The sequence below is a fragment of the Plectropomus leopardus genome, chromosome 19, assembly GCF_008729295.1.
Source record: "Plectropomus leopardus isolate mb chromosome 19, YSFRI_Pleo_2.0, whole genome shotgun sequence".
Lineage (NCBI taxonomy): Eukaryota > Metazoa > Chordata > Actinopteri > Perciformes > Serranidae > Plectropomus > Plectropomus leopardus.
The window spans coordinates 29,417,824-29,445,654 of record NC_056481.1 but is presented as its reverse complement, the minus strand read 5'-3'; the positions used below and the strand labels follow the sequence as shown (position 1 = coordinate 29,445,654).

At 43.7% G+C, this 27,831-nt stretch overlaps 1 protein-coding gene across 1 annotated transcript in view; it reads right to left on the bottom strand.

Annotated features, from left to right (window-relative positions):
- LOC121958487 (coiled-coil domain-containing protein 57-like) overlaps positions 1 to 27,831 on the bottom strand; it is an 84,899-nt gene that overhangs the window by 44,149 nt on the left and 12,919 nt on the right. The window contains 9 exon segments of the mRNA XM_042507432.1: positions 4,334 to 4,408; positions 10,155 to 10,312; positions 10,956 to 11,057; positions 13,010 to 13,103; positions 17,251 to 17,334; positions 18,042 to 18,189; positions 19,622 to 19,730; positions 20,926 to 21,120; positions 21,718 to 21,851. Coding sequence (XP_042363366.1) covers positions 4,334 to 4,408; positions 10,155 to 10,312; positions 10,956 to 11,057; positions 13,010 to 13,103; positions 17,251 to 17,334; positions 18,042 to 18,189; positions 19,622 to 19,730; positions 20,926 to 21,120; positions 21,718 to 21,851 — 1,099 coding nt within the window.

Sequence of the window (27,831 nt, the reverse complement as noted above, 5' to 3'; positions counted from 1 at the left end):
CCTCCCGCCAAGCCCCTGCCGGCCTCTTGCGCCCACTCCCTGTACCTCATCGTCCCTGGTCTCACATATCTCTGGACTTTGTTACCGGTCTGCCACTGTCGGAAGGAAACACTGCCATCCTGACAGTGGTAGACCAGTTCAGCAAGATGGCGCACTTTGTGCTCTACCCAAGCTGCCCTCTGCCAAGGAAACCGCTGAACTGTTACTATTGCATGTCTTCCGACTACATGGCTTCCCGACGGATGTGGTCTCCGATCGGGGTCCCCAATTTACTTCGGCATTCTGGAGAGAATTCTGTCGGCTCCTGGGAGCATCCACCAGCCTGTCTTCAGGGTACCACCCACAATCTAATGGTCAGTCAGAGCAGCTAAACCAAGAGATGGAGACAGCGCTGCGTTTGTATGGCCTCCAACCAGCCCGCCTCCTGGTTGTCACAGCTTATGTGGGTGGAGTACGCACACAACACCCTGGTCAGTTCTGCCACCGGGCTCTCACCATTTCAGTGTGCTTACAGCTTCCAGCCTCCCTTGTTTCCTGACCAGGAAAAGGAGACTGCTTACCGTCGGTAGAGATGTTCATCTGCCGTTGTAAGCGTACCTGGTCCCGAGCTCGGTCTGCACTCCTGCGGACCGTCGCTCGCTACGCCTCTACAGCCAACCGTCGCCGCTCCCAGGCTCCTCCGTACCGGGTTGGACAAAGAGTCTGGCTGTCCACCAAGGATCTTCCCCTGAGGGTGGAGTCCCGAAAGCTGGCCCCCAAGTTTGTTGGTCCATTTCCTGTTGAAAAGGTCGTCAACCCGGTGGCGGTCCGCCTCAAACTGCCCTTGCTCCATGCGCATCCATCCCACGTTCCACGTCTCCAAGGTCAAGCCGGCCAGGGAGTGCCCTCTGCAGCCCGCCTCTCGACCACTGCCGCCTCCCCGTCTCATTGATGGGGCTCTGGCTTACACGGTGCGTCGCCTGCTTTGCTCCCGTTGACGGGGTAGGGGTCTGCAGTATCTGGTGGATTGGGAAGGATACGGCCCGGAGGAGCGAACCTGGGTTCCTGCTCGGCGGATTTTGGATGGCCAGTTGATGGAGGAGTTCCACCGTCTGAATCCTGATCAGCCCTCCCGCGTCGTCCGGAGACGGTGTTCCTCTGCCTCTGTTCCTGCTCCCGCTTCTCCTGTTCCTGGAACGTCCGGGCTGGGGTCCTGCTCGGGGGCTTCGGCATCTCGGCTGGTGGATGATCCTCCCTCCAGTGATGACGACACGGGTTCCGGCGTGTTGGAGGAATTCTGACCCTCCTCCTGGCCCCCTCCGCCCGCCGGCTTCTGTGGACCTGTTTTGGGACGTCATGGGCCGTCCCTTGAGGGGGGGTTCTGTCATGGACCTGCTGTTTCTCCTCCTCACCTACTGCCAGTAGTTTTCCACTCACCCTCCCTCTGCTCTGCTCTACCTGTTAGTCACGCCCTGCTGCTGCAGTCTGCTCTCCCCACAGCTGCAGCCCATCACCAATCAACTCAGTATTTAAGACTCTCCAGCCCGCTCACACTCTGCCAGATTGTTCCTCTGCATTATGCATGTCTTTCCAACGTTTACCTACCAGATCTCCCGTTGCCGACTCTGCCTGTTCCTGACCTGCTCTCCTCGCCTGACTCCCCGTGAACCTACCTGCCTTCTGTCCTCGACCACGTGCTCAGTTTCGGCGTTCCGGAAATCTGATGGCTTTCCTGGTAAAGACTCCTTCGCTCGGCTTCGAAGTTTCTTCTGCCTGATCCCTGTCGGTGCTGTTACCTCCGTGGACGGACTTCCTGGTTACCGAACCCCTGCCTGCTCCCGACCATTCCTCTGCTCAATCCCCGTCGGCGTTCCAGCAGGTGTTGACGGCTCGTGGAGCTACGGGGTTTCCTCCTCGCCAGCCACAGTGGGTACAAGCTTCGTTTCTTCGCTTCGTGGGAAACCCAGAGACATTGCTAGGGCTGTCCGCTCGAAGAACGAACTCTCTGCCTGTCAGCTGAACTTTAATTGTGTTGGTTTAAATAAAAGTTATTACCAACCGAAAGAGCGTTTTGGTGTACTGCATCTGGGTCCTAAAAACCACCCGTTACATCAACTGCTTATTGGCAATAGGCTAAGTGGACTTCATTAAAACTCGACAGAAACAAAATAAAACTCACTGAAATGTATGGTTGGGGGGCGCTTGGTGGCTCAGTGGATAGAGCTGGTGCCCCATGTGTAGAGGCTGTGTCCTTGCCGCAGTGGCCGCGGGTTTGATTCCAGCCTAGGCCCTTTGCTGCATGTCACCCTCTCTCGCTCTCCCTTTTACACTTGTGCTGCCCTATCAATTAAAGGCAAAAACGCCCCAAAAAAATCTTTAAAAAAAAAGTATGGTTGGTTAGTGCACTCTTCCAACCAACTTCAGTGTGGTCGAAATAAACTCTTAATTCACTGAGTAAGACATAAAATGCTCAACAGGCTGTACCTCCACTCTGTCTCTCAGCTGACGGCGAGCAGCAGCTCTCAATCATTTATCATAAGCAGAAGCAAAGTAAAATCACACACGCACACACATACACAAACACAAAAAGGCTATGTACTCAATCAATCGTCAAAATATTTGTCCTATAGTCCAACTGTAGTCTCAAGCACACTTTGTGCATGGGAGAAGAAACTTTCACCCATAGTAACACACACACAGGCTGGTGTGTAGCTGAATCGATCAGTACACTGTAAGAAATACTCTTGTAATATCATCTGTCTGCACTCAAAATAAATGATGACATGGTGGACATGCAGCTACTTTGCAATGTGAAACAAGAAAGAAGATTTGTTTGTGGATGCATGTAGAGCCCCCTGGACACCCAGAGGTGGAGAATACAACTACAAGCTGAGATAGCTTGTTGTTCCTCTGAGAACCATTGATGCCTCCAGTTCACAGAAGTACAGCAGGTTTTAACGCAGCCCTCAGGGACACGTAGTAGAATAGTAGTAGTAGTAGTGACAGTAGTTTTAAACTATGTTCTTTTATGCCACACTATACCTCAAACTTGGATAGATGACCCTAATGTTGAAAAAGGTAAAACTGTCTGAATCATTCAGATTCAGATCAGGCACAATGAATTAATGAACTTAATAGAGTTCGGTTTATTTGACTTGTATATATATATATATATATATATATATATATATATATATATAATACCTGATTGCATATATTTTACACATCTTTTAGTTTGGAAATGGATAGAGTAGTGGGGATATGGCATGCCAACTTTTTAACTGCAGTGGTTCACAACAGTAGGGGAGAAACAGGAGGAGGCACAAACATTGGGTTCATCCCAATATCCCTCCTTGACTCCCCTGTTCTCTATCCACGATCACTTGACCCAGAAATTGATCAAGACTTGCCATCTTGAAGGACGTCCCATTCTCTAAATGCGCTGGGAGGCATCCAACAGAGAGAGGCGTGGAGGGTTTTCTGAGGAGTGATGAGCAAGGATACACGAGAGGGCCTCTTTCAACTGACTTCAGTTGTTTGAGTATATCACTCCAAAGTTGGATACTACTAATTTCCAACCCTGATCTACCTGCAGGGGTATTGTCAAAAGAAGGTGAAAACTAGTGGTTGTATGCCTCCATTCACCTCTCAAATTGCAGTTTACATCCATGCAACATGGATGCTTCGCACACATTTCCCTCTCGGCAGGACAGAGGACAATCAATCAGAGGAGTTTCACCACCGAAGATTAGTGTCACCAATTCAGTACCTGACCAAATGGCCCCCCTTCTGTTTCTGAGATATCATGTCACTGTTGACCTTTGACCTCCTAGATGTAAAATGGCATCCTGTCACCATTATATGTTAGACATTTGTGTGAAAATTGAATTCTTGAGTTTTGGCCAAAAAAATGCAATGGCATCACCTTTGACCTTTGACCTCCAACCACCAAATTCTAATCACTTCATTCTTGAGTCCAAGTGGACGTTTGTGTCAAATTTTAGGAATGAGAGCAATGCAGGGTCAAAGTGACCTTGACCTTTGACCACCAAAATCTAATCAGTCAATTGATGAGTTTGTGCCAAATTTGAAACAGTTCCCTGAAGTTGTTCTTGAGATATCATGTTTAAAAGAGAGACAAATGAGGTCACAGTGATCATGACCTTTGACCTATGACCATCAAAATCCCATCAGTTCATCCTTGTGTCAATTTCAATGTGCTAAATTTGAAGAATGTCTGTGTCTCGCTGCCCTCTCTCTTCCTAGACCACGTGCTCCTACAGCACCAGCACATGCCAGCAGCTGGCTCTGACTGCCTCACTGAGAAGAGCTTGCATTATTATTATTGACTCACTGCTTTTTGTGCTCATCCTTTTCTTTCCTCAGTTTGGTCTTCATCCATTTTAGCTCATCCTCAAGCTTCTTTATCCTGAAACAGAAGGAAGTCACAAAATCTTAAACACATGTTGACACACACATACACACTAGGTATGGGGGAAATAATTGATTGGTAGATGCATCACTATAAGGACGAGGACACATTTGGCATTGATTCACAAATGTCAATAACTGATTATCTAACTATTTAATAATAACGTGATGCTGATGGAATGAATGGGGTAGAACTCAAAAGGGCAGTGCAGTACCTCGACAATACACAGCATGGATACGCTAGAGTTCACTTGTAATACATCTTCACAAAGGCAGCAGTTGCAAACTTTTTTAAAATTTCTTTTTTTAAACAAAATGTTTATTCAAATTTGAATTTTACATCACTACTTTGTCAGGAAATAGGTAAAAAAGAACTATCCACAGTTAGGTAAATAAATATACAACAAAAATATCAAGAAACATACTAAAAAATATCATGGCAACATTTTCATCAACATAAAAAGGTGTCTCCACAAAGTTAATTAATACAATACAATGAAAAAATGCATTAAAAGTAACCGTTATTGGTTTTGGCCAAATTCACAATGAAATCAGTACAGCACCTTCTCTCTTTGGCAATCTTAAACGTATCTCTTTAAATGGAGTTTTGCTGTTATTTTTCCACTAAGTACACTGTCATTATACTGTCTTGCCATTGAGGCAGGGTGGGGGGCAGTGGTTTGACCCAAGAAAGAATTATCACTTTTTTTGTCACCAATTAGGATATGCAGCAAGTGAACCTTGCTCTTATTCATAGCTCCATCAGGGATTGCTCCTAAAATAAAATACAAGGGCTCTAATGGTAAGCCAATATCCAAAATGGCCAATATCTTTGTATCATTCTCCTTCCTGTATGACTTAAATTTGGGACAATCCCAAAAAACGTGTGATTTCGAGCCTGTTTACAAACCCTCCAGCAAAAATTTGTGCTACTGCCATCATATTTTGATACAATGGAAGGCAGACTAAAGTACCTTGTTTTTGATTTCCATTTGAACTCTTATAGCGGGCTATTCATTACTTTAAGTCCCCCTTCACAGGTGGTAGAGCGGGTTGTCCTCCAATCGGAAGGATCGCAGTTGGATCACTGGTTCCTCTAGTCAACATGTCAAAGTATAATAGGACAAGATACTGAGCCCAAAATTGCTCCCAAGCCATGTCATTTGTTTGTAAATGTGTATGAATGTTTAATAACTGAGAAGAAGGTGCCACCTTGTACAGTAACCTTTGTCACCAGTGTACGTGTGAATGAGTGAATGTGACAAGTAGTGTAGAAGAACTTTGAGAGATTGCACGACTAAAAAAGTGTTCCAAATGCTTTTCCATTTTCCATTCAATTCTTACTCGTATGTGATGGAAAAGTTTAAAGCCGGATTTCCACCAAATACATGTGTGTTCCAGCTCCGCTCCATCACAGCAGACGGAGCAAATAGATTGCACTATAGTCTATGTGTGAATTTCCACCAGCTCCGCTGCGTTGCGGATCGACTCCATCCCAGCTCCGGCAGTCTGATCTGATCTGGCGTCTGGCAAAAATAGGAGGCTTGCGTATATGATCTGCAAGCCTCCTATTTTTGCCAGACGCCAGATCAATCCACATAAATTTGGCCGAATTTAACACAGAGCAGACAGGAAATCGGACAACAGCGATACAACATTGAAACATCTGCTTAATTTTCAGAATAAAACACTCTGTGTTTATGTCTGATCGTATCTCACTTAACTACATCAATAAAACGCCAAAATGAGCGGATCCAGGCCTGGAGTCAACAGGTCAGAGGTTTTCGGAGGTCATTACTAGCAACACAGGGAAGAGAAGTTAATTATGGAGGTTGAAAACCACAAAATTATTTATGACACCACACATCCTTTTATAAGGACAACCATAAAAAGAAAATGGTGAGGAGCAATTTATTTGGAGTTATGGGAGTGAATCGACATCACGATATTTAATCCACGGACTGAATGGAGTTTTTCTTCTGTACTGATATACTGCGCGTGATTCTGTAATGACCATGAGAACTCCTCAGTCTCGCAACTACAGCTGGTCTGGCGGTGTGCGCCGTGCCAGACTGAAAAAGCAACCAGTGGGGATTGACAGATGATGAAGCACGGAGCAAAACCGCAGCGGAGCCGTAACGCAATGCACATGCGAGCGGTGGAAATCCGGGGTAAGTTGGGCAGGGTATGGTGAGTGGGCTCTGATGTTCTTTTTCAGTTTTTTTATCACCTCTTGGACTCGCTTCCTTTTTCTTTGCAAATCAGGGGAGTAGTCCTGGTTGAAATGCTCCCTCTTGCTCTGGAGCTGGATGTCTCTTTGTTTCAATGTCTGTTACAGTACTGTTTGTTTAACACTGAAATCCAGAAATACAATAATGGATCTTGGTGGTGGTGTCACCTGTTGAGGCTCTGCCACAAAAAGTGTTAGAAATGGTTGAAAGTATCAAAATGACTATCAGAAATAATAAATAATTATAAATATATTATATAAATAGTTATTATGTTAAATAATGTGACTTAATTTACATTAAATCAACTCATGGGGCACCATTCCAGAAAAGGGAAAAAATGCAAGCCAATCAATGAAATCACTCTCAGGAACTATCAATTTGGAACTCTGATTAGTAAGTAAACTAATAACTGTACCCCCCTCTATTGTTGTCCAATTATCTGACACAGGGTCGCAGTGACAGCAGGCTGAGCAAAGCACTCTGAGTGCTCTATCTTCTGCTTGGCACAAGGCAGTGCATGGCGCAGCGCAAGTGTCATTGCTAGTATCATCAGTGTGCCCCTGGGCATGTCTGTCTTAAAGTGAGGTGTGGTCAGGTGCACTGTTGGTGGATTGCTATTTTGAGGCAATAGAAAGCATATGTGCCATTGATCAAATAAAAGCAAGTCTGAAGTCAAAGGCAAATGGTAATGGTAAATGAACAGTACTTGTATAGCGCTTTTCTAGTCTTTCGACCACTCAAAGCACTTTCACAGGACATGTCACATTCACTCATTCACACAGACAGGAGCCCGGGATTAAACAGCTGACCTTTTGATTAAAGAACAAACCACTCTACCTCTGAGCCGCAGTTTATTCAGGTAGCAAGATGTGCATGCATGCGGTTTAGATGTTTGGATAAGTCAGGTGGAACATTACCGTACACCCCTTAAATTCAGAGCATTCTTTGTGGCATGTTAAGTGTTGCACAACATTGATATGCGTCATGGATGACTCTTGGACATAAATGAAGGCACATTACAGGACGCAGGAAGGCTTGAGGCTGAACTGCATGTGCTGATGCCAGTTAACCCAAATATGCCAGCAGCAGCAAGCGCACTGAGAGATCAGCTGGCTCCTCTTGTTTCTGCTTGATTTTTACGCTGAGTGGCGAGCTTTGTTTACCCCTCCTCCTCACATCACTGTACACTTTTCTCCATTGTAAGGCCGTTCTAGAAATTCCAAAAAATGATGGAACCTGCATCGTCACATCGTCTAATGCCTGCTTTACCTTAGCTGCTTTTGGTGGATATTTACTGCTACCACAAATTATCTCCTTGTGCGCCTTCACCTTGCACACAAGCAGATCGGTTTCTTCAGCAGAACCTCTCACATCTGTCATTGGCCAAATCCATCATTTAGACCGCAATCTGCCAATTCCTGGTGCACCTGGCTTTTAAAGGGAATGGGAGCTGATGCACAGATTGGTTAATTCATGTTCCATCCAAAACACATCCATGACTGGTGCCCAGATTATCCAGCATTTAACTAGCAAAATGGATTTTGGCACACCCTAAACACATTGCGCCATGTGCTTCAGACCATGCGCATAGATTGGCTATATAGGGCCCTATATGTCCTTCTCCCTAGCAACGCTTTCCAGCTCCATCTGGATGACCCCAAGGTGTTCCCAGGCAAGGTAAGATATGGAATCCCTTCAGATACCCAATAGCCTAATTACAAGCAGATCACAACAATTACTTATTCAATAGCATTGAATCACAACTGACAAAGTTCAACAGATTTGCTTAGCCTGCACTGTGGTCCATATGTTATGCCCAGTTGCTTCTTTACCAATCCAGGAATGGAAGCAAGACTTCTTTGTGTTGCTTTGTGTTAGCTGGTAGTTGTCCACTGCAGATGAGCCCGGCTGAGAAGAATGTGGTCCCAATTCAGTCTTTGCTGTCCTGACAGAATTAGCAGTTTGGTGCTTATTTGTCTTGTTCTCCTTTGCTTGTAAAGTTAGTTCAAAACCTTGTGTTGGCTGCACAAGAGTACTTGTCTGTACTCTTCAGTTTAAGAGAGTTGAGCTGAGGCAAGGCTGCAGCTCCTGAGAGTTTAGGTGAAAGGTGTGGGAAGGGCATGCCAGGTCCTCAAGACTGCTGACCCTCTTTAACACTGGTTTCAGCAGAAGAGCCACACCTGGTGCCATTGCTGCTAGCTTAGCTGCTTCATGCTGGCTGAAAATGAGTAAGTGGCAGTATTTGGTTATAAGTTTGAAGGGAATAGGGACCTTGACAAAAGCCAAATTGTATGCAAGTAAGTATGTTTATGGATCAAGTAACAAACATAGCATGCTATGTTTTAAAAATAGCAAAAAGTCACACAGTAAAAAAAAAATTAAATCATGTAACCTATAGCCATATCTACTGCTCTACACTCAGTCTTCACTCACCTGGATAATAAGAACAGCTACATCAGGATGCTGTTTGCTTTCAGCTCAGCATTAAACACAATCTTACCCATGAAGCTGATTGGAAAACTTAACACTTTGGGCTTCAGTACAACACTCTGCAACTGGATACTGGATTTTCTCACATGTAGATCCCAGAGAGATTGACAGTCACATCTCATCTAGATTAGTGCTCAACACCGGAGCCCTCCAGGGCTGTGTGCTCAGCCTCCCTTTGTTCACTTTGTACCCCCATGACTGCACTCCCAGACATCAGGAGAACTCCAATGTGAAGTATGTGGACGACACCACCATCAACGGCCGTATTACAAACAACGATGAGAGTTCATACTGGGAGGAAATCAACAATCTTGCAGAGCGGTGCACAGAGAACAACCTACTCAACATCAGTAAAACCAAGGAGCTGATTGCTGATTTTAGAAAGAAGGGGGCAAAGACACACACCTCATCACACATCACCACCCAGGTTAAAAAAGCACAGAAAAGGCTCTACTTCCTACGGAAACTTAGGAAGGCTAAATTCCAGAATAAGATAATTTCTATGGAGGAGCAATAGAAAGCATACTGACTGGAAACATCACAGACTGGCATGGTTCATGCATGGCCCAGGACAGGAAGGCTCTACAGTGGGTGATTAAAACTGCCCAGAACATCACTGGTTCCCATATACAGAACATCAGTGACCTCGGTGAAGTGAGGTGTCTGCACAAAGCCCAAAGGAAACTGAAAAACAGCCGCTACCCCAGCCACAGCCTGCTCACCCTGCTCCCATCTGAAAAAGAGAAGTATCTGCTGCCGAACCACCAGACTACGGCGCAGCTTCTTTCCCCAGGCTGTGAGACTCCTCAACTCATCCTTCGATGCCAAAGCATGTAGCAAAGATGAAGAATTTAGAGACAGATTTTTAAAACGAAGTTTAAAAAAAATATCTACCTTGTACCAATTGAAATAAAAACTATGCATCAAGATGCATTGTAATACATCCATTATTGTTTTATAATTGCATCATTGCCCTCTGAATTATAATCGTGGAAATTCTCATTCCCCATTTAAGCCACATACTTGTAGTCCTTGACAGCGGTGAGAACTTTCATCTCCTGGTCTTTATATTGCAGCTGGGTTTGTATCTGTTGACAAAACTCCTTCGAAGCTTTGAGAGCCTCTGTAGCCTGATGCTTAGCCTGGCAGTGAATTTCAGTCTCTTGAGACAACAGCTTCACCTGGACAGGGACACACATACACATACACACACAAACACACAGCAACAAATTATGATGACAACATTAGACATGATGGACCAGCAATGGCAAGATTAAATGATAAATGGACCAGCATTTTGTAGTGCTTTTCTAGTCGTTCAACCACTCAAAGCACTTTCACACTACTTGCTACATTCACCCATTCATACACACATTCACACATTGGTGACCGAGGCTTCCATACAAGGTGCCACCTGCTACTGCGTTTTAAAACATTCAAACACACTAACACACTAATGGAACAGCCACTGGGAGCAATCTGGGGTTGACATGTTGACAGGAGATGCCAGGGATCAAACCTCTAACCTTCTGATTAGAATATAACCTACTGTAGATTCTGAGCCAGGGCCGTCCCTAACTGATTAGATTAGAGGTCAACAAGAAAACCAAACATGTAATCTCCTGTTATGATTTATTTATATTATTTAGATTGAGATTACTACAATATTATGTAAATATAATAGCATTACTCTGTGCATTTTTGATAACATAACAACTTTGCATGCGGTATATGTTGTATAAAAGTGTCTAGATTTTCTCTCCACCTTAAGCAACCAACCGCATATTTATGAACAACATTAATTGATTCTTTCACTCTCCTCACCTTGAGATCATGAGACAACACCACAGCACACATCTCATCTGTTTTTAAGTTGAACTCATGCTTCTGCTTTCTGAGCTGACTGTCAAAAGCTGCTGTGATTTCCTGTTGGCCAGAGGAAGATGATTAGAGATTTTGTCTGTAGAATTTAACACTAATACATTTATCATGAGATATAGACTAAGCTTCTATTACTAAGCACAACATCACTTAGCACATTTCAGCCCGTTATCCCCCACTTTGGATTTTGTAGTGTGCAGTACCGATTCAAATTGTGCTTGGTTGCTACACAGGGCAACCTTCTTACTTTACAACACAAATCAAGAAGAGATTACTGCTCTGTAGCATAAACATTATTAATTTTTTTTCCAAGCAATGAAAGATAAGGTATGGTGTGATGCCAAAAAGAAAAAGTAACAATCCTCATTGTCAGAATTTATTAGAAGTGTAGTCTTCCTGTGTGACACTTAACACAGCAATTCTATTTGCCAACTAAACATTATTTACAATAGAGTTACAATAAATTTACCGTCTTCAATTTGCCAGTGAAGCAAAATCATGACCTTAAGTTTCTAGCACTGAACAGGGCGATCAGCAGACTCTACCGAGGCTAAAACAACACTTCAAAGCTTCACATAGTTTTGGGAAATCACCTGTGTAGTTATAATGTTCTCCCAAAAAGACACTCAAAAAGACTCTTGAAAAGACAATTCGATTTTTTGATGTGGGGTTGTATGGGGTTCTTAACCATAGCTAGTAGTAGATGTCAGTCAGCATGCCCCCAGTTTGGAGAAGGAGGCTGGAGTCTGACACAGAAGCTAACAAAAAAAAATTAAATTTAGCCTGCTGAACACAGGAGCTGCAGGTCTATTGCTACGTTGATCAGTTGGTTGGTTTGTATTATTGTGTGACTTTGGTAAATCTTATCTAACTCTTTAAAACATGAAAGTCGCACAATATCACAAATGAATTAACTGATGGAGGCTGCGGTACACCAGCAGCTTCTGTGTTCATGTTAAATCTCTGATTTTCTCAATGGAGTCTGGCTTTAAAGACAGCGATACAACAGTTTCGTTTTCCTGTTGGAAATCACTGCCTGACATTAATGCAAAGAAGTAAATAATAACCTCAGTATAGGATACATGTAAATTAGTTTTAATTTATCTAGATGGGACTTTTTTAGTTGGCTAACATACATTTTGGACTTCAGCCTGCTTCTCCAAAGTGGGAGCTTGCTGACTGCGATCTACTGTAGGTGTGAGAGCCATTTCTTGCAAATCTTTATAATTTCCCATTTTTTTAGAGAATGACTTGAATGCATCACCTGAACTGGCATCTCAGGACTGTCATTTAAGGCAGGTGTGTGAAAATAGTCAATAGGGAAGATGCTGAAGAGGACACACTTTTCAATCGCCTTGTTTTTTTGGTCTTTTTAGGTCTGAGTCTTAGTTTTATCATTGGATGAATCTGTTTTGTTTTGTTTTTTTTGCCTCATTTGCAAAGTTGCATCATACAGATAAAACAAAAAAATCAGACATCTTTAAACATTTAGCATACTTTGTTTCACATTTTGCTACAGCACCATGTCAAAATGAATTTATAAGGAAGAACTAACAAATACTGAACAATTAAAAGACAATACAGACAATGAGTCATGAATCTTTTTGTCTTTGAAGACAAGGCAGATTTCCTTCCTAGAGTCAGCACTAGCCTACAAGATTAATTCTTTTCTATTTAACACCTGCTCACACCTGTGTAAGCTCCACTAGCTATTTCAGTCCTACCGACTGAAAGGCTGTCCACTGTACAAAGCCAGCTGCAAGGGACTGTAACACAAGACAGAGCATATTACTGTCTAGAGTTGCTTTGTGGCATAGCTGTGCATCTGTGCAAGTCATATTGATATGTTCTTTACTTTGGAGGGAGCTAGCAGAGGCCATAATAGTTTACAAAACAATACAAAATATGGAACAGCACTGTGGTCCACATTCTGTAAAGATATCAGACCAAAATAGCTTCAGACCTTCAGAGGGATGAAAGTGTGTGTGTGTGTTTACCTGTCTCTGTAGGATCAGCTCTTCTTCCATCTCTTGTTTTGTATTGAATTTCTCCAGCCACAGAGCTATCATCCAGCCAAACAGAGACATGTGCCTGTACACACACACACGCAGGCAGGCAGGCAGGCAAACACACACACACACACACACACACACACACACACATTAAGACAGAACACACAAACACTCTAACTTGGCCTGGCTCATTCGACCTCTGAGTTACAGTGCCAACATCATTTGGCATCACAAAAGAAAGAATCAACTGGGAAAAGTCAATAAAGGGTTGCTGCAGAACATTAAAAAAAATGTTAACATATTACTTTGAAATAACAAAAAGGTAAAGAATAGTATATGTCTATCTACCCACAGCACATGCAAAATACAAGCATGCCTTGATCACATACCAGCCTCATATATTGTATTGGCTGTCATTCTACCTCTCTAACACAACCCACTAGCCTCAACATTTAGCTTTCTCATATTTGTTGAGGATAAGTTTGACCCCTCGAGTGAGTTAAACTCAGGTTGGAAAGGACATGATTCTGGTTATTGTGGAATACAAAAATACAGAATACAAAAAAAAACAAAAACAAAAAAAAAATGACACCCCCTTAACAAAGTGGAAACACTACAGCCTAGTTGTTACACCAGGTTTAAACTTCTATATGCATTTCTTGTTCACTCCAAGCATTAATTCAGTGCTGTTTGAATATACTGTTCCACCATACCAATGTACCTCTCAGGACAGCAAAATGTTCTCTGGGCACAGATGCAGAGATCAGCATGCTCTCAAAGTGAAAATTAAATTATGAATAGACATTCATTAATTCAGAAATAGAACACTATTTCTTACAACAACAGCACTGACATGTTAGTGTAGTGCATCAGATCTGATTTCATGTAAAGTAGGTTTTTCCAACCTACTTTACATGAAATCATCTACACTTCCAGTGAAACCAGCACTTAGTCTAACCTGTGTAAAGGCAACAGCAGAATGTTTGCTGATACGGTGATACTCTCTAAAAAGTACCTTTTTACGTTTTTCATGTAGGCTTAGTAGACAACCCCTGATTTTTATAGGATGCCATAAAGGACTGTAGATATGACAAATAAACTGTTAACAAAGCCCAAACAACATTCCCCTGCCCCTGGTCGAATGTACCCTCACACTGAGGCAGTGGAAGGCCTATTTGCTGTTATAAACCAGATAGATGGCCTCCACAATCCAGTGAGGATAGCCACTGTTCAGACAGGGCTTTGCCCTTGGCTGGATTAGCAAAACAAACCAACAGCTGGTCACATGAACACACACTTCAAATTTGGTCTATGTAGATGTGTAGCACACACACCAGACACAGAGAAAGCAACTTGCTCCTCAGAAGCAAACAAAAGGGGGTCTTGTATGAAAGACAATTCATATCTACAGATTCGTATGGGAGACCAGAAAGGCTAAATCCCTACATTTTATCATAAGGCACTGGAATTAATCGCTGGCCTCAGCAGACAGACTCCTTTTAAAAAACACAGGACCAGAGGGTGAGCAGCGAGTGTCACCCCATCAAATCCATCATGACAGGTTACCAAATACACCTTGATGGTGGACAAGGATAGACCCTTATCCAGCAGCTCCTCAAGACACATCGAAACTTCTCCAATAAAACACTGACACAGGAGTAAATTTTGGGTCTGACACCATGGCTCAAATGCCCACCAATGATAGGCTAAATGACCTCTTATGGACAATGCCCTGACACTTCACATTGTCGCCACCACACTTGGGGAAAGACCCTAGCTTATAAATTTAATCATTTAATAGGTAAGCATGCAGCCATCAGAGTCCTGAGCACGGATGACACGACAGAAATAATCTGTTCAGGCTGCATGTTCAACACTGTTGTTGAAGCTAAATATTTAGCTTAGCCTGGGTGTAAGTAGCATTACAGACTCAGACAGATCAACAGGAACCACAACTCCGCAAGGACATGTTAGAACATGATAATTTAATGTTAGTTAAATATCTGTTAAAAACAAAGCTGTATTTGGTGAATTTTTAGATAAACCCTCAATTGGTGGTTAGTCACCGAGATTAGCATCCATAAAAAGTCAATGCGATGAACTAGTTTACTGTAACTTCTGCTCCCATTGCACCCATCAGCGGTGCCCTCAGGAATAAGACAATAAGGCGCTTGGCAGCGGTGAAGCACAGCCGCTCTGCTTGGAGCCTTCTTTGTCATTGCCAGTTGACCAGAGCTGTGTAAACAGCAACCTGCAGGTATGCCTCTGTGTGTGTGTGTGTGTGTGAGTGTGTGTGTGTGTGTGTGTGGTTTCTGCTTTTTTGTCACATTCAATGTCACGGAAAAGCAGGCGAAACAGGTAAGTAAACAGTAGAAAGCTGCAAGCTGCATGGAGGTCAGTCAAAATGTTATGGTGGTTGTTTCTTTCTTCTCTTATGTATTCAGTCACTCTTTCAAACTCATTGCAGCTAAATTTGAATGTTTGAACACTGCTAAAGTGCACTGAGACATACAGTAATTTGTAGTTGCCTGCCATTGCATCTCTCTAGCAAAGGGGCTGAAATTGGCACTTTCACTTGGTGGTTGTATTTCCATCAAAGCCAATCGAAGCCAGACTGCAAACTGATTTGACATGAGTATAAAAGCCAATTTTAGACTTTCCCATTACGTCAGATGTTAGCCAGTTAGTGGGGTTTTTTTTTTGCAATGGGAAAGGGGTTTGAGTAAGGAAAGATTTGCTCATGAAAATACACAGAAAGTTAAACGCTGCGGAGAGACTAGCCACCATATTAATTAATGTAATTAAAAGGGAAACTGACCATTTTCAATAAGCTGTTGGTCTCCACAGTGTGTGCAGATTGTGCAGATGAACAGTGAGTTTGGCTGCCCAGGGCTCATCTACAGCCTGGGGATCCCAGATTTCATGTCATCCGGCAGGCTTTTGATGGGAAATGAGTATGGAGCTAACTTGTTTTGGGTTCGCCTTGTGGACTGGATGCTTTATGCTGATATGCTAAGGTACTGATGTTGTGCTGTTGTCGTGAGCTAGCCTGATTTCACAATAGATGGGCTGTACAGACTTTTTATTTTGTTTCACCTTAAAAGAATCCCAAACTTTGTTTCTTCTGTCATTTTACAATCTGCGCTAACAAATCACTTATTCTATTTTTGTAATGGCTGTGAAATTTTTTGGTGTCTTCTCAAGATGAATGATTGTTATGATATATTGAGCCATACCACCCCACTAAGTTCAGCCAGTTCGCCCCTAACAGTACCAGACATGTTCTGACAGTGGGACTCGATATGTTTGTGACCCAATGGCTGAGGCCTCCAAACACTATGTGCTTTTTAGGCCCAGACACTATAAACCAACCTTAGAGAACTCGCAATGACAAAAGTCCCCCACTGCCTCACGTCACCGTGTCTCAGCTAAAAAGTTGCACATGAACACACCATAAAAACTAAAGCCAATGGCCATCAAGCATGTATGTTCTGTGCCTGTGTGAAATTAGACAGCTGTAGTCTGTCATCATCATTCAAAAAGGGTAACTAAAAGACTGTTAGTCTAGAGTTAGCACATTAATAAAACATTCGAATGTGAAAAGAACAAAGCATATTTACTGTGAATCAGTAAACAATAACAGAAGCCATCAGTAAATGTCTGATGTCAGATGTCAGCTGACTGCTAAAGAGCTCATTGGCTAAAGAAAGAAAAATTTACCTTGTATGACAAGTTTGTGTCAACCTCACTCCTTGACTTGACTGGATTTACATTCCTCACTTCAGTATCACTTCTTTTGCATCGACCTGAGCTACTAATCAGAGTGATTTCATTCAGTACTAGACCAACTGACACTGCTTAGTCATGGTTAGTTTGATTTTGTTTTGGTGCACAGTACTTTTTGGCTTTTGTGCCGTACACTTTTTATATGGATCCTGTGCACTGCTTTGTAAATGAGGCCCTTGGACTGCAGAGTTGAACCCTACTCCTGTCTGAAGCTGGCCCCATCTCCAATCTTAGTGTTCGATTTAAAACAAAAGACTGTATATAACTAAGGTATTTAGTTGTTATTTTGTGGTGGGGTTCACTTGTTTGCCCACTGAAGACTTACTTACCTGGCAATATTGCGTTAGTAAATTCTGAATGGGCTAACAATAACAGCTGTAATAATTTTATTTGTTCATTAATTTATCCATTTTTTGATTTTTCTGTTTTTCGGTTTCAGCCTAAGCTGCTCCTGCCTCTCCTCATTCACTTTCCGCTTCTCCAGCTGGGCAACCTGCATGTTGAGCTGCTTCAGTTCCTCCTGCCTGCAAATCAGTAGTTCAGCAGTAGCCAAAACTGTTATCCTTGTGCCTCTGGATTTAATTTACTGTATTAATAAGGTGACCTCAGGTTCCACAAAGTCAGCCCGCCTCTTTTCAACACAGTGCTTTATTTCATGTTGAGGTGTGAGAAAAAAATAAAATGAACATACTAAGAAAAATCAGCAAAGGAGCAGAGAAATGATTGCTTCTGCCAAAATGATCAGGTGATAGTCCATGGCCAATTAACAAATGACAATTTGATACTTTGGTAATGATAATATCATTGATAATGATAAAGCTCATATTTCTAAATATAATACACTTGCTGTTATTTAAAGTGTATTTCACATGTGCGAGGACACTTCCATACAGTAGAAGAAGTAGAGCATTTTCTGTGCTTTTTTAACCTGGGTGGAGATGTGTGATGACCAAGATAAGTTCTCAGGGACAGTAATTCCATGGAACCTATAGCTGTTCACCTGCTCCACCACAGCTCCACTGATGTAGACAGGGGTGTGTGTCTTTGCCTCCGTCTGTCTAAAATCAACAATCAGCTCCTTGGTTCTACTGACGTTGAGCAGTAGGTTGTTCTCTGTGCACCACTCTCAAGACTGTTGATTTCCTCCCAGTATGAACTCTCATCGTTGTTTGTAATACAGCCAATGATGACAGAGTTCCCCTGATGTCTGAGCGTGTAGTCATGGGTGTACAGTGTGAACAGGAGGGGGCTGAGCTCACAGTCCTGGTGGGCTCCGATGTTGAACACTGATGTAGAGGAGGTGTGACTGACAATGTGAACTCTCCTATCCAGTTGCAGAGTGTTGTACTGAAGGCCAGATTGGTCAGTTTTCCAGTCATCTTCATGGGAGAGATTGTGTTAAATGCTGAACTGATGTGAACAAACAGCATCCTGATGTAGCTGTTCTTATTCTCCAGGTTAGTGAAGACTGAGTGAAGAGCAGTAGATATGGCATCCTCTGTGGATCTGTTGTTTCTGAAAGCATACTGGTGAGGGTCCAGGCTGGCAGGGATGTTGTCTTTGATGTGCAGGAGAACCAGTTTCTCAGAGCACAGGGCGTTAGTCATTACGACTAGACATAGTAGACTTTTTAGGTACAGGGACGATGATGGCTGTCTTGAGGCAGTAGGGAAACAGTCTCTTGTGAGAGTTAGATGTTAATAATGTCAGTCATAACATTAACCAGCTGACCAGCACAAGTTTTTAGTACACGTCCCGGAATGTTGTCTTTCCAGCGGACTTGTTTAAATACACTCACAGCAGAAATTTTCTCATATCTGCTGTGGTCACTGAGAGTGGTGTTAAGTGCTGTTGCTGTTGAGGATTCTCTCCAGTCTCTACTGATGTTTTCTCTTAGCCTCCTTGATGCCAGCTCTCAGTTGTGCTCTGGCCATGATGTATGCCTCCTTGTCCCCTGACTGAAAGGCAGCTTTTTTTGCTTTGAGAGGAGCCTTCACCTCTCCATTCATCCAGGTTTTCTGGTTGGGGAATGACCTCACCGTCATCAACAGATTTGCTGATATATGATACAGAAGATGCATATTCTTTAAGATTGATCTTGGCAGCATCTTTGAACATTTGCCAGTATGTGCTCTCAAAACAGTCCTGTAGAGCTGCTGTTGCTTCATCTGTCCACACTTTAACAGTTTTAACTGCTGGTTTGAGCCTTTTTATCAGCTAACAATATGTCGACAGAAGGAGCAGAGAGATATGATCTGACAGGCCAAAATGAGGGCATAGGAGGGCTTTGTAGCTGTCGGGAATATTTGTATACACGTGGTCCAGTATTTCTTTCTCTGGTGGGGATCTGGACAAGCTGGTGGAATTCAGGTAAGACATTATTTGAGGTCTGTTTGATTAAAGTCACCAGCTACTATGAAGATCCCATGCAGTGCATTTTTTGAATTGCATCTGGGGTAATGTATACAGCAACAATAAAAATGCTGGTGAATTCTCTGGGCAGATAATATGCACAACATCTTAGTGCCAAAAACTCAAAGTCTGGTGAGCACAGTCCATTCACTTTAACTGTGTTTGAGCACCAAGCATCATTTATATAAACACATAGAGTCTTGCGACCTGTCTGCTCTGAACAAAGTCCGCCCATCCAGTGCAACAGCTTCATCAGGGATGTTAGCAGATGTGAGCAGAGCAATCTTTGCTCACATCTTCACAGATGTCTAGATGTCATCTATTCTCCTGGGAGCGGACATTAGCCAGAAAAAGGCTTGGCTGAGGAACAGCTCTCGGTCCAAGGCGGGTCAGCCTCACCCTTATGCCGGCTCTCATCCCTCCCTTCGTCCGACTCTTTCACTTTCGGTTCCCCCTCTGGTCTGACTGGCAGCTTGGAGTATGCCGTTTGTGCAGATCCTCTTGCGGTCTGTTGCATTCAGTCCAAGACCCACACAACTTTTCCTAATGTTGATGCTGTAATGAGCGCTTCTCTGTTGTAGGGAAGTCATGCTTCAGCAGAAAGGGCCATGGAGTTGAAAACATAGGAAAATATAGCAAAAGTAGCAAGAATTTGAGGAGCTACTGGCTGCTGCATCTGCATGCTCTGCCGTCGTCATAGCAAATATATCGTCATAGCTGAAGGCCGATTACCAGCGACTTTGTCTGAGGCATCTATTTCATTGCTTTTAAAGAAGGGCAGGGATCCTACCTCCTGCAGTAGCTATAGACCAACCTCACTTTTTAATGTGGATATTAAGATTCTGGCCAAGGTTCTCGCCCTCCGCCTTCAAAGTGTGATGTCATCCATAATATCATTAGACCAGACAGGCTTCACATTAAGGAGGCATACATTTTTTAACACCAGAAGGTCATTAATATTAAGTTTTCACCGGCAACTAACACTCCTGAAATTATAGTGGCACTTGACGCAGAGAAGGTCTTTGACAGGGTGGAGTGGGGCTTTTTGTTTTTTATTTGGAAAATTTTGATTTCGATTCCAATTTTATCTCCTGGGTTTAACTTTTGTTTGCTACCTCATCTGCCTCTGTACCAACAGCATTCACTCACCATACTTTCATACTTTTTTATCGTCTCTGATTTTATTTATTTGGATACACGATTTTCTCTGCGGGAATCAATAAAGTATCTTCTATCTATCTGTCTATCTATCTGTCTATCTATCTATCTATCTATCTATCTATCTATCTATCTCTGAAGTGCGGGGCCTGGCAGGGCTATCCGCTTTCGCCCCTGCTGTTTAATATAGCCACTGAGCCATTAGCCATCTGGCTCAGAAACCAGGAGGAGTTTGAAGGCATCATTCATTTTGATTGAGCCAACAAACTTTCCCTTTAGGGTGGTTAGCCTTCCTCTTCACTGGATTGCATATACAAGTACCCCCAAATGTTGCAGGCGGTTCTAGAGATGGCTATGGAGAGGGAGAATGTGTGGGGTGTAGCAGCTGAGAGCTGTCAGACCGCGTCTACCACACCCTGGCCCCAAGGTCTGTTTGGGGTGCAGTCAGCCAGGACATTTGGTCAGGGAGTGCCCCAAATCACATAGAAGACAGGGACACAACTCAGGGTCTGCATAGAGGGGGACATGTAGACCCCAGACCCTACCCCAATGCCAACTTTGGCTTTCCAAGCCCCGCTGCCAGCAGGAGGAGCCCCAGCGCACAGAAGGGGAGCCAGGCTCCACTTTGCCCAGAGGTGGTGAACAACACATCTGTGGGGCTGGTTGTTGTGGTGGGACATGCCGGTATGGGGCATTCTGGCTACGTCCCGGCTACCCTGGAAGGGGTGCCCTGCTCTGCACTGGAGGTCATAGGGTCAACAATGACTGTGATGAGGCCGGATGTGGTGCCAGGCTGGACTCAGTTCGAACCAACCACTGTGGCTTGTGCATGGTCAACGGCAGGATGGTACCTGTGATAGGTAAAGGCAGGATGACTGTGACTGTAGAGGGGAGTTAGGAATATCAACTGCCGTGAAAAGCTGCAGTACAGGACCAACTTTTTGAAAGCCACAGGCTTGCGTGCTGGACCTAGGGAGAGGCCCCGCAGAATTCCTAGAGGGGTTCATCATCATTTTGACCCCTTGTGGCCCCATCGTAGCCCTGGTCAGACTCCTCACACCGGCAGATGGTGCAGGAAAGACTGTGTTCAGAGACATCCTGACACTACCCCTATTTCCTATATCCCCCACCAGGTGCATCTCCCCCCTGCCACTGCTCCCAATGTGAGCCGCCCAGTTCCTCCCCTGCCCACCCCCCCCCACTGCACGCCCCCAGGGAGGCTCCCTCTCCTTACACTTCAGCGAAAGCTGTGCAGCCCCCACAATGACCCCGCCACACTCGCAGGATTAATGGACAAGGTGCTTGCTGGGGTTCCTCGCCAACAGTGCGTGATTTACGTCAACGTCCTCCTGGTGCACAGCAACTCCTTTGAGGCTGCTCTGGGGTCCCTGCGGCTGGTGCTGGAAGGGATCAGGGCAGCGGGCCTGAAGCTGCACTTCAACAAGTGCCATTTCATGCAGAGAGAGGCATACTTTATGGGGCACAGGGTGGAGGGTGGGGGCATCGGTACCATGAAAGAGAAGGTGCAGGCAGTCACAAACTGGCTCACTCCCATCAGCCAGAAGGAGGTGAAGAGCTTCTTAGGGCTGGCCTCATACTTCATGAAGTTTGTCCGGTGCTTCTCTTATACTGTTGCACCCCTGTTTTGACTGTTGCAGAAGGAAATAGACTTTGTTTGGACAGAGCAATGTCAGGAGGCATTCAACAATCTCCAAACTGCCTTTACATGCAAGCAAGTGGCGTGGGTGTCGGAGGAGTGCTCTCGCAGGTGGGACCTAAGGGAGAATATGTGGTGGCATATTTCAGCCGGGTGTTCAAAAAGGCTGAGCAGTGCTATTGTTTTACGTGCAGGGGTGCCGACAATCAGGCACTTCAAATACTACCTGTGCAGCCTGCACTGTAAGGACTGACCACTCTGCTCTTCAGTGGCTCATGAGATTTAAAGAACCAGAGGGCCAGGTTGCCAGGTGGACAGAAGAAGATAGAAGAAGGCTTTCAGCTTCACACCAATGCAGACACTCTCACTGCCACTATTGTGAACGGAGAGACCCCTAAAGACAGAGCTGCAGGAAGAAGAGGGGTCTGTACTGCTGTGCAACAGGTGGAAGAGTTCAACTGCAGGGAGCTGCGAACTGTGGACAAGTCAGAGTGGAGACAGCAGCAGGAGCAAGATGCTGTCTTACAGCCTTTACTGCAGTGGGTGGAGGCACAGCAACAGCCACCGTGGGAAGAGGTGGTGGTGCTCCCTACAACAACCAAAGGGCTGTGGGCACAGTTTGGTGCACTGCGGCTACACCAGGGTGTGCTACAGTGTGCATGGAAGGTGCCAGCGACAGGGGAGGATAGGTGACAGGTTGTGGTCCCTAAGGGCCTGCAGCAGGCTGTGCTTGAGGCCATGCATGGAGCTTCAGGGTTGGGACATTTTGGAGTTACAAAGACTCTCCGCTGCCTTCAACAAGGGCTCTACTGAGGTTGGTGCAGGAGTGCGGGGGATTTTTGCCGCCATTGCAACCCCTGTGTACGTAAGGGTCCCACAGGTCATTCCCATGCCCCAAGCCAACAGTTTCCTGTGGGGGCCTCAATGGTGGATGGTTTCAGTTGGGGAGCTTGTCTGGATCTACAACCCACAGCAGAAAAAGGACCATGGTCCTAAACTGGACAGCCAGTGGGCAGGACCGTGCAGAGTACTGGAGAGCCTGGGGTAGATTGTCTACAGGGTGCAGCTGCCATTGGGTGTCATGACGGTAGCATAGTTATTCTCGGCGTCCACCCTCCCCAAACTTAAAGCAGTTTATGACTGTAAGGGCAGTTTTTCAGTACTGGATGTGTTTATTTACTTCTATAAACTTTTGGTAGAAGTAAATGTGGGAGACAAGACAAAGAACAGCTGCTAAACTACAACTCATGATGGCTGGTAAGAAATCTGAGGCCCCTGCAAGTAGACTTGAAAAACGAATCGATAGTATGAACACTATTCTGTCACCTCATACTGAAGAAATTAAATCCATTCGCTTGGAAACACTGAACCTCCAGAAGCGGGTTACCAGCGTGGAAAAGGTGGCAGCTCAAAGCCTAAAAAACCAAGAAGTTTACGAAGCAAAGCTCACGGACATGGAAGACCAGGCACGAGGGGACAACCTGTTCATATTCAACCCAAAAAAGGGAGCTGAGGGCACAAATGCACTAGCCTACCTGAAGGGAATATATTCCCAAATGGTTTCCTGTGTTTGTGTCTGCCCCACTGGAGCTGATGAGGTGCCACCGTCTTGGTCATCTATCCAAACCTGGTCCAGGGAACGCACAGCGTCCATGCTGATCCTAAAATGCCTTTGTTACATGGATAGAGATCGTCTTTTCAACAACGCAAGGAGAAATCCTCCTGAGGTAGCAGGCATCCAACTGAAGTGAGGCGCGGACTAGAGCGAGGCTACAGCGAGACAGCGACCGTGCTACAAAGTGATGCATGAGGCTTGCATCAAAGGCTTCCAGGCTTTCCACCTGTCCCCTGCTACAATCAAGCTATCCCGGGGAAATAACACCTTTACTGAGAATGGTGAGGCAGAGCAGTTCATCGCTTCTTTTGGAAAGGAAAAAATGCCTCAATCGAGGGGAAAGAGGAAAAGCCATACTTAAAAACTGGTAAGACTGAACTGAGACTAAGCCCCTTGTGCCCTTTCTCTCTATCTCTTCGGAGTCATCTTAATGACTTAATTATTATCATTATTATTATTATTTTTATTATTATCAACTACAACCCCCCCCGTGTCATATCGTTGTGTGTTTTTATGTTTTCTCTCCCATGCGTCAAAACTTAATCAGTGAGGTGTGCATGCGTCAATCAATCAGGAACTACAGCCTGCTATTTGGGTTAAAAACTGGCAGGCAAGAATTTATTAAGTTATTTGAGTGGGGTTTTTCTGTTTTATCTCAAGGCCTGTCGACTTTAAGTCACAACAATCGTGGTACATAACGGGGAATCTCAATTACGCCGTTTGGCTCACAGCTGTCCTTAAGCTCAGACTGAATTCACGGAGGGTGGATAAACGGACTGCGCATGTTCCTTCATAGCACTGATACAAGTTTGTTTTGGGGGGTGGGGGTCGCTCTCTTTTTTTTTTTTCTAAAAAAAGGAGAGGGGCATCAGGCGGTGACAAAGTGGGAAAGTGTGCATGTTTTCTTACTGTTTTTTTTAATTTATTTTTATTTTTTTATTATCTCTCTTTTGTTGTTTTGTTGGGGGGGGGGGGGCTCCCACCAGGTATCCATATGTCTCAACCTCTGATAGAGCTTCTAGTGAAAGTATAGTTACAATAAACATCTGTAGCCTATAAGATCAGAATCAGCACATTAGCCAGAACACGAGGCAACGTTTTAAGAGTTGTTTTCAATTCATCACTTGAAACATCACTTGATTCATCTTTGAAACTTAAGAATGATCATATGTACAGTAGTGGATCTAACACATTGTAGATATTTTCATATTTATTATTGTCATGAAATCATATAAGGATTCATGACGATAAATATAAGGGAAAAGGAGGGTGAGTGAGAGCAACCATCTCGTGTCACAACATTACTTTTCACTTCTGTGACAGGCAGCTTATATTTCTCTTTATCTTAATTCTCACCTTGGTAATGATGTCATATTTTAACTGGGTTTTCCTCATTTAGCCTTTGTAATTATTATTTTAATTATAATAATAAAAAATAATAATTAATATTTCGTATTCTGTAAACACCGCAATTGTCTTTTCCTAAGTCCTTATCAATTCTTCTTCGCATCTCTCCTTGACCTCATGACGTTTTCTCTGGAGGTTAAGGAAAAGTGATTAGGAAAAGAGATTATTTGATTTTTTTGACCGCAGCCCCCATCCAGTCCGCACCAAATATCACATGTTGGATGACAGTCCTCCCCTGAACATATTGACAAGATAACCAGTACCATTACTTATAGCGCCCCCGACTGGCAACAGGAAATCACATGGAAATGACGTGTTTTTCTTTGATGTATATTTACTTAAAATTTGGTGTGTACCACCTTAGGACCTGTGACATTAAGAATTATTAAGAAAAATTCATTTTCATCACATTGTGTGGGTGTGGCTAGGTTTCCAAGTTCCATGTCTGGCCATGAAACAGGAAGTTGTTGTAACTCGTGAGCCAGACATTGTCCTAACTGCCCCAAACTTCTCATGCTTGATAAGAGTCCCGGCCTGAACACATCTGCATTGTTCAATTGAGTTATCATCATAACACCACCTACTGGCAAAAGGAAATGACGTGTTTTATATTTTGATGTGCACCTCCTTACAGGTTGACACATTCAGCTCAAACTTGGGAAGAGAAGTCCCAAGACCTTGACGAGGCCTTCTATGAAGATTATACGTTTTCCTTGAAGACCGATGCCATGGCGATGTGGTCTTTGCCGCCAAACAGGAAGTTGTTATAAATTTACATTGCAAAGACCGATTGGCCCCAAATTTCACAAGATGTGATCAGGCTGCAGCTCTGAACACATCAACATGTCAATTAACTATGATACTCACTGCGCCACCTACTGGCAACAGGAAGTAAGCCTTGTAACACAACTTTCATTTGATTTACATGGTTTGGTCAGAAAATGATGTAGACCAAGATGATGTGGATTTTGTGTTGCCTCCAGCACCATAACGCCTTTTGAAATGTCTCACTAAAGGGTCCAATCTCTCTTTCTGCAATGTCCGACTTTAACTGAAGTGAACGATCACTTTAGTCACAGTCCTGCCAGTACCCCCGACTTGCGTGGGGGTGGGAGGGTCCATTCGTTGCTGCTTACAGATTTAATTTGTTTTTGTTGTGTTAACATAATGATGTCAGTTACATTTGCCTAGGACATACACTCCTTTTTAAAATACAAAAATGTAAAATTATCAGTATTGTATTAGTTAATGGCCTGAGGAGCAGATAACAACTGGTTATCGTATCAGTGTTGAAAAAAAATCATGTCATGCATCCTAAAAGGCACTGGCCCCCTTATGATTACAATCAACACAATCACTTGTACACATTGACCTTGTACCTTGATCGATAGCTATCATTACAGGAAGGATAAAGTCAGTTCCTCTCTTTCTTCACAATGTAGCACAACATAGGGGCTGCAAATAAGGGAATGTTTAAGTTTGTCTAATCCGATCTATTGTTGTGCAATGCTTTTGAAATAACTAAAATAATTTCATAGACGTCTATCCTTGCCTATATACCTAAAGCCATTGTTAGAGCTAGCCTTAGCTTACATGGCCATTGTTATCCAGCCTTGCTATTGTAGCCATTCTGACTAACTTCGGGTTCACACTGGAAGCAGAAGCACTGCAATATGTCAACTTTCACGCCAGACTGGCTGTTCACACCAGAGGTGCATTTCTCTCCTCCTGTGAACAAGCGATTCTGCTGCTCTGGTCTGGTCTGCTCGGGTCTTCAGATCACATGTACACCTCTGTCTCTGTCTGTCTGTACAGTCTGCCTGCTTGTGTATGTGTGCGTGTGTGTGTGTGTGTGTGTGTGTGCGTGTGTGCGTGCGTGTCTGCTGATCATCTCCGTTTAGACACAACTAACAAAAATGTGGAGTGGCTAATGTAATTTAAAAAAACAAAACAAAAAAACAATCAAAAATATAAGTCGTTAAGTGGATGGGTGGATTTTGACACATTTTCTGACATCATATGTATAAGTAGCTCTTGCATAAGGCTCACTGGTCTTGGAACTGTGTGAAGTACACTGAGTACAGCTAAACCAAGTCACATTTCTTGTATGCGTGAGCATACCAATAGATCAGCATGCAATAGCAATGTGTTTTCCAAGACACAATGTCCTGGTTACTTTTGATAATCCACAGACCTTCGTTGTGTTTGGTTGATATCTGGTTGATATCAGATATCTGTGAGACATATTTCAAAACCTGTGCAAATAAAACCAAAGCTATCTGCATGCATAGATACCATTAAAGGTCGGTGAGGAAATATGTTCTTTTGTTACTTGGCTTACCCTTTAAGAATTCAATTGTTGCCATCATTTCAGTTTACTGGAGACTTGATGACTCAACCTCCCCACACTTAAGCAGGTGAAGCAACTCTCTTTATATTTACTTTTCATTACAAGTGAACTCAGTGTACTTTGTCCAAATGTGAGACACAAAACACTACTCACACTTTTAAATGTTAAATTACCAGTTTAGCCATTCCAACATATGCCATCGGACATATTGGACTCACAGTAGAGGAAGTACATCAACATTTCTGTCAGCCTGAACAAATCAGAACTTTCCTGCACATGGTCTGGGAATGTGAAAAAGTGTATGAATTTGGGGTTAAAACAAACTCAATGATATCTGACGTGATCGGACATCAAATCCCCATAGGGATAGTTAATAATGATTCTAAACTGAACTTGGCTGAAAGCAGAAAAAAAATGTTGCC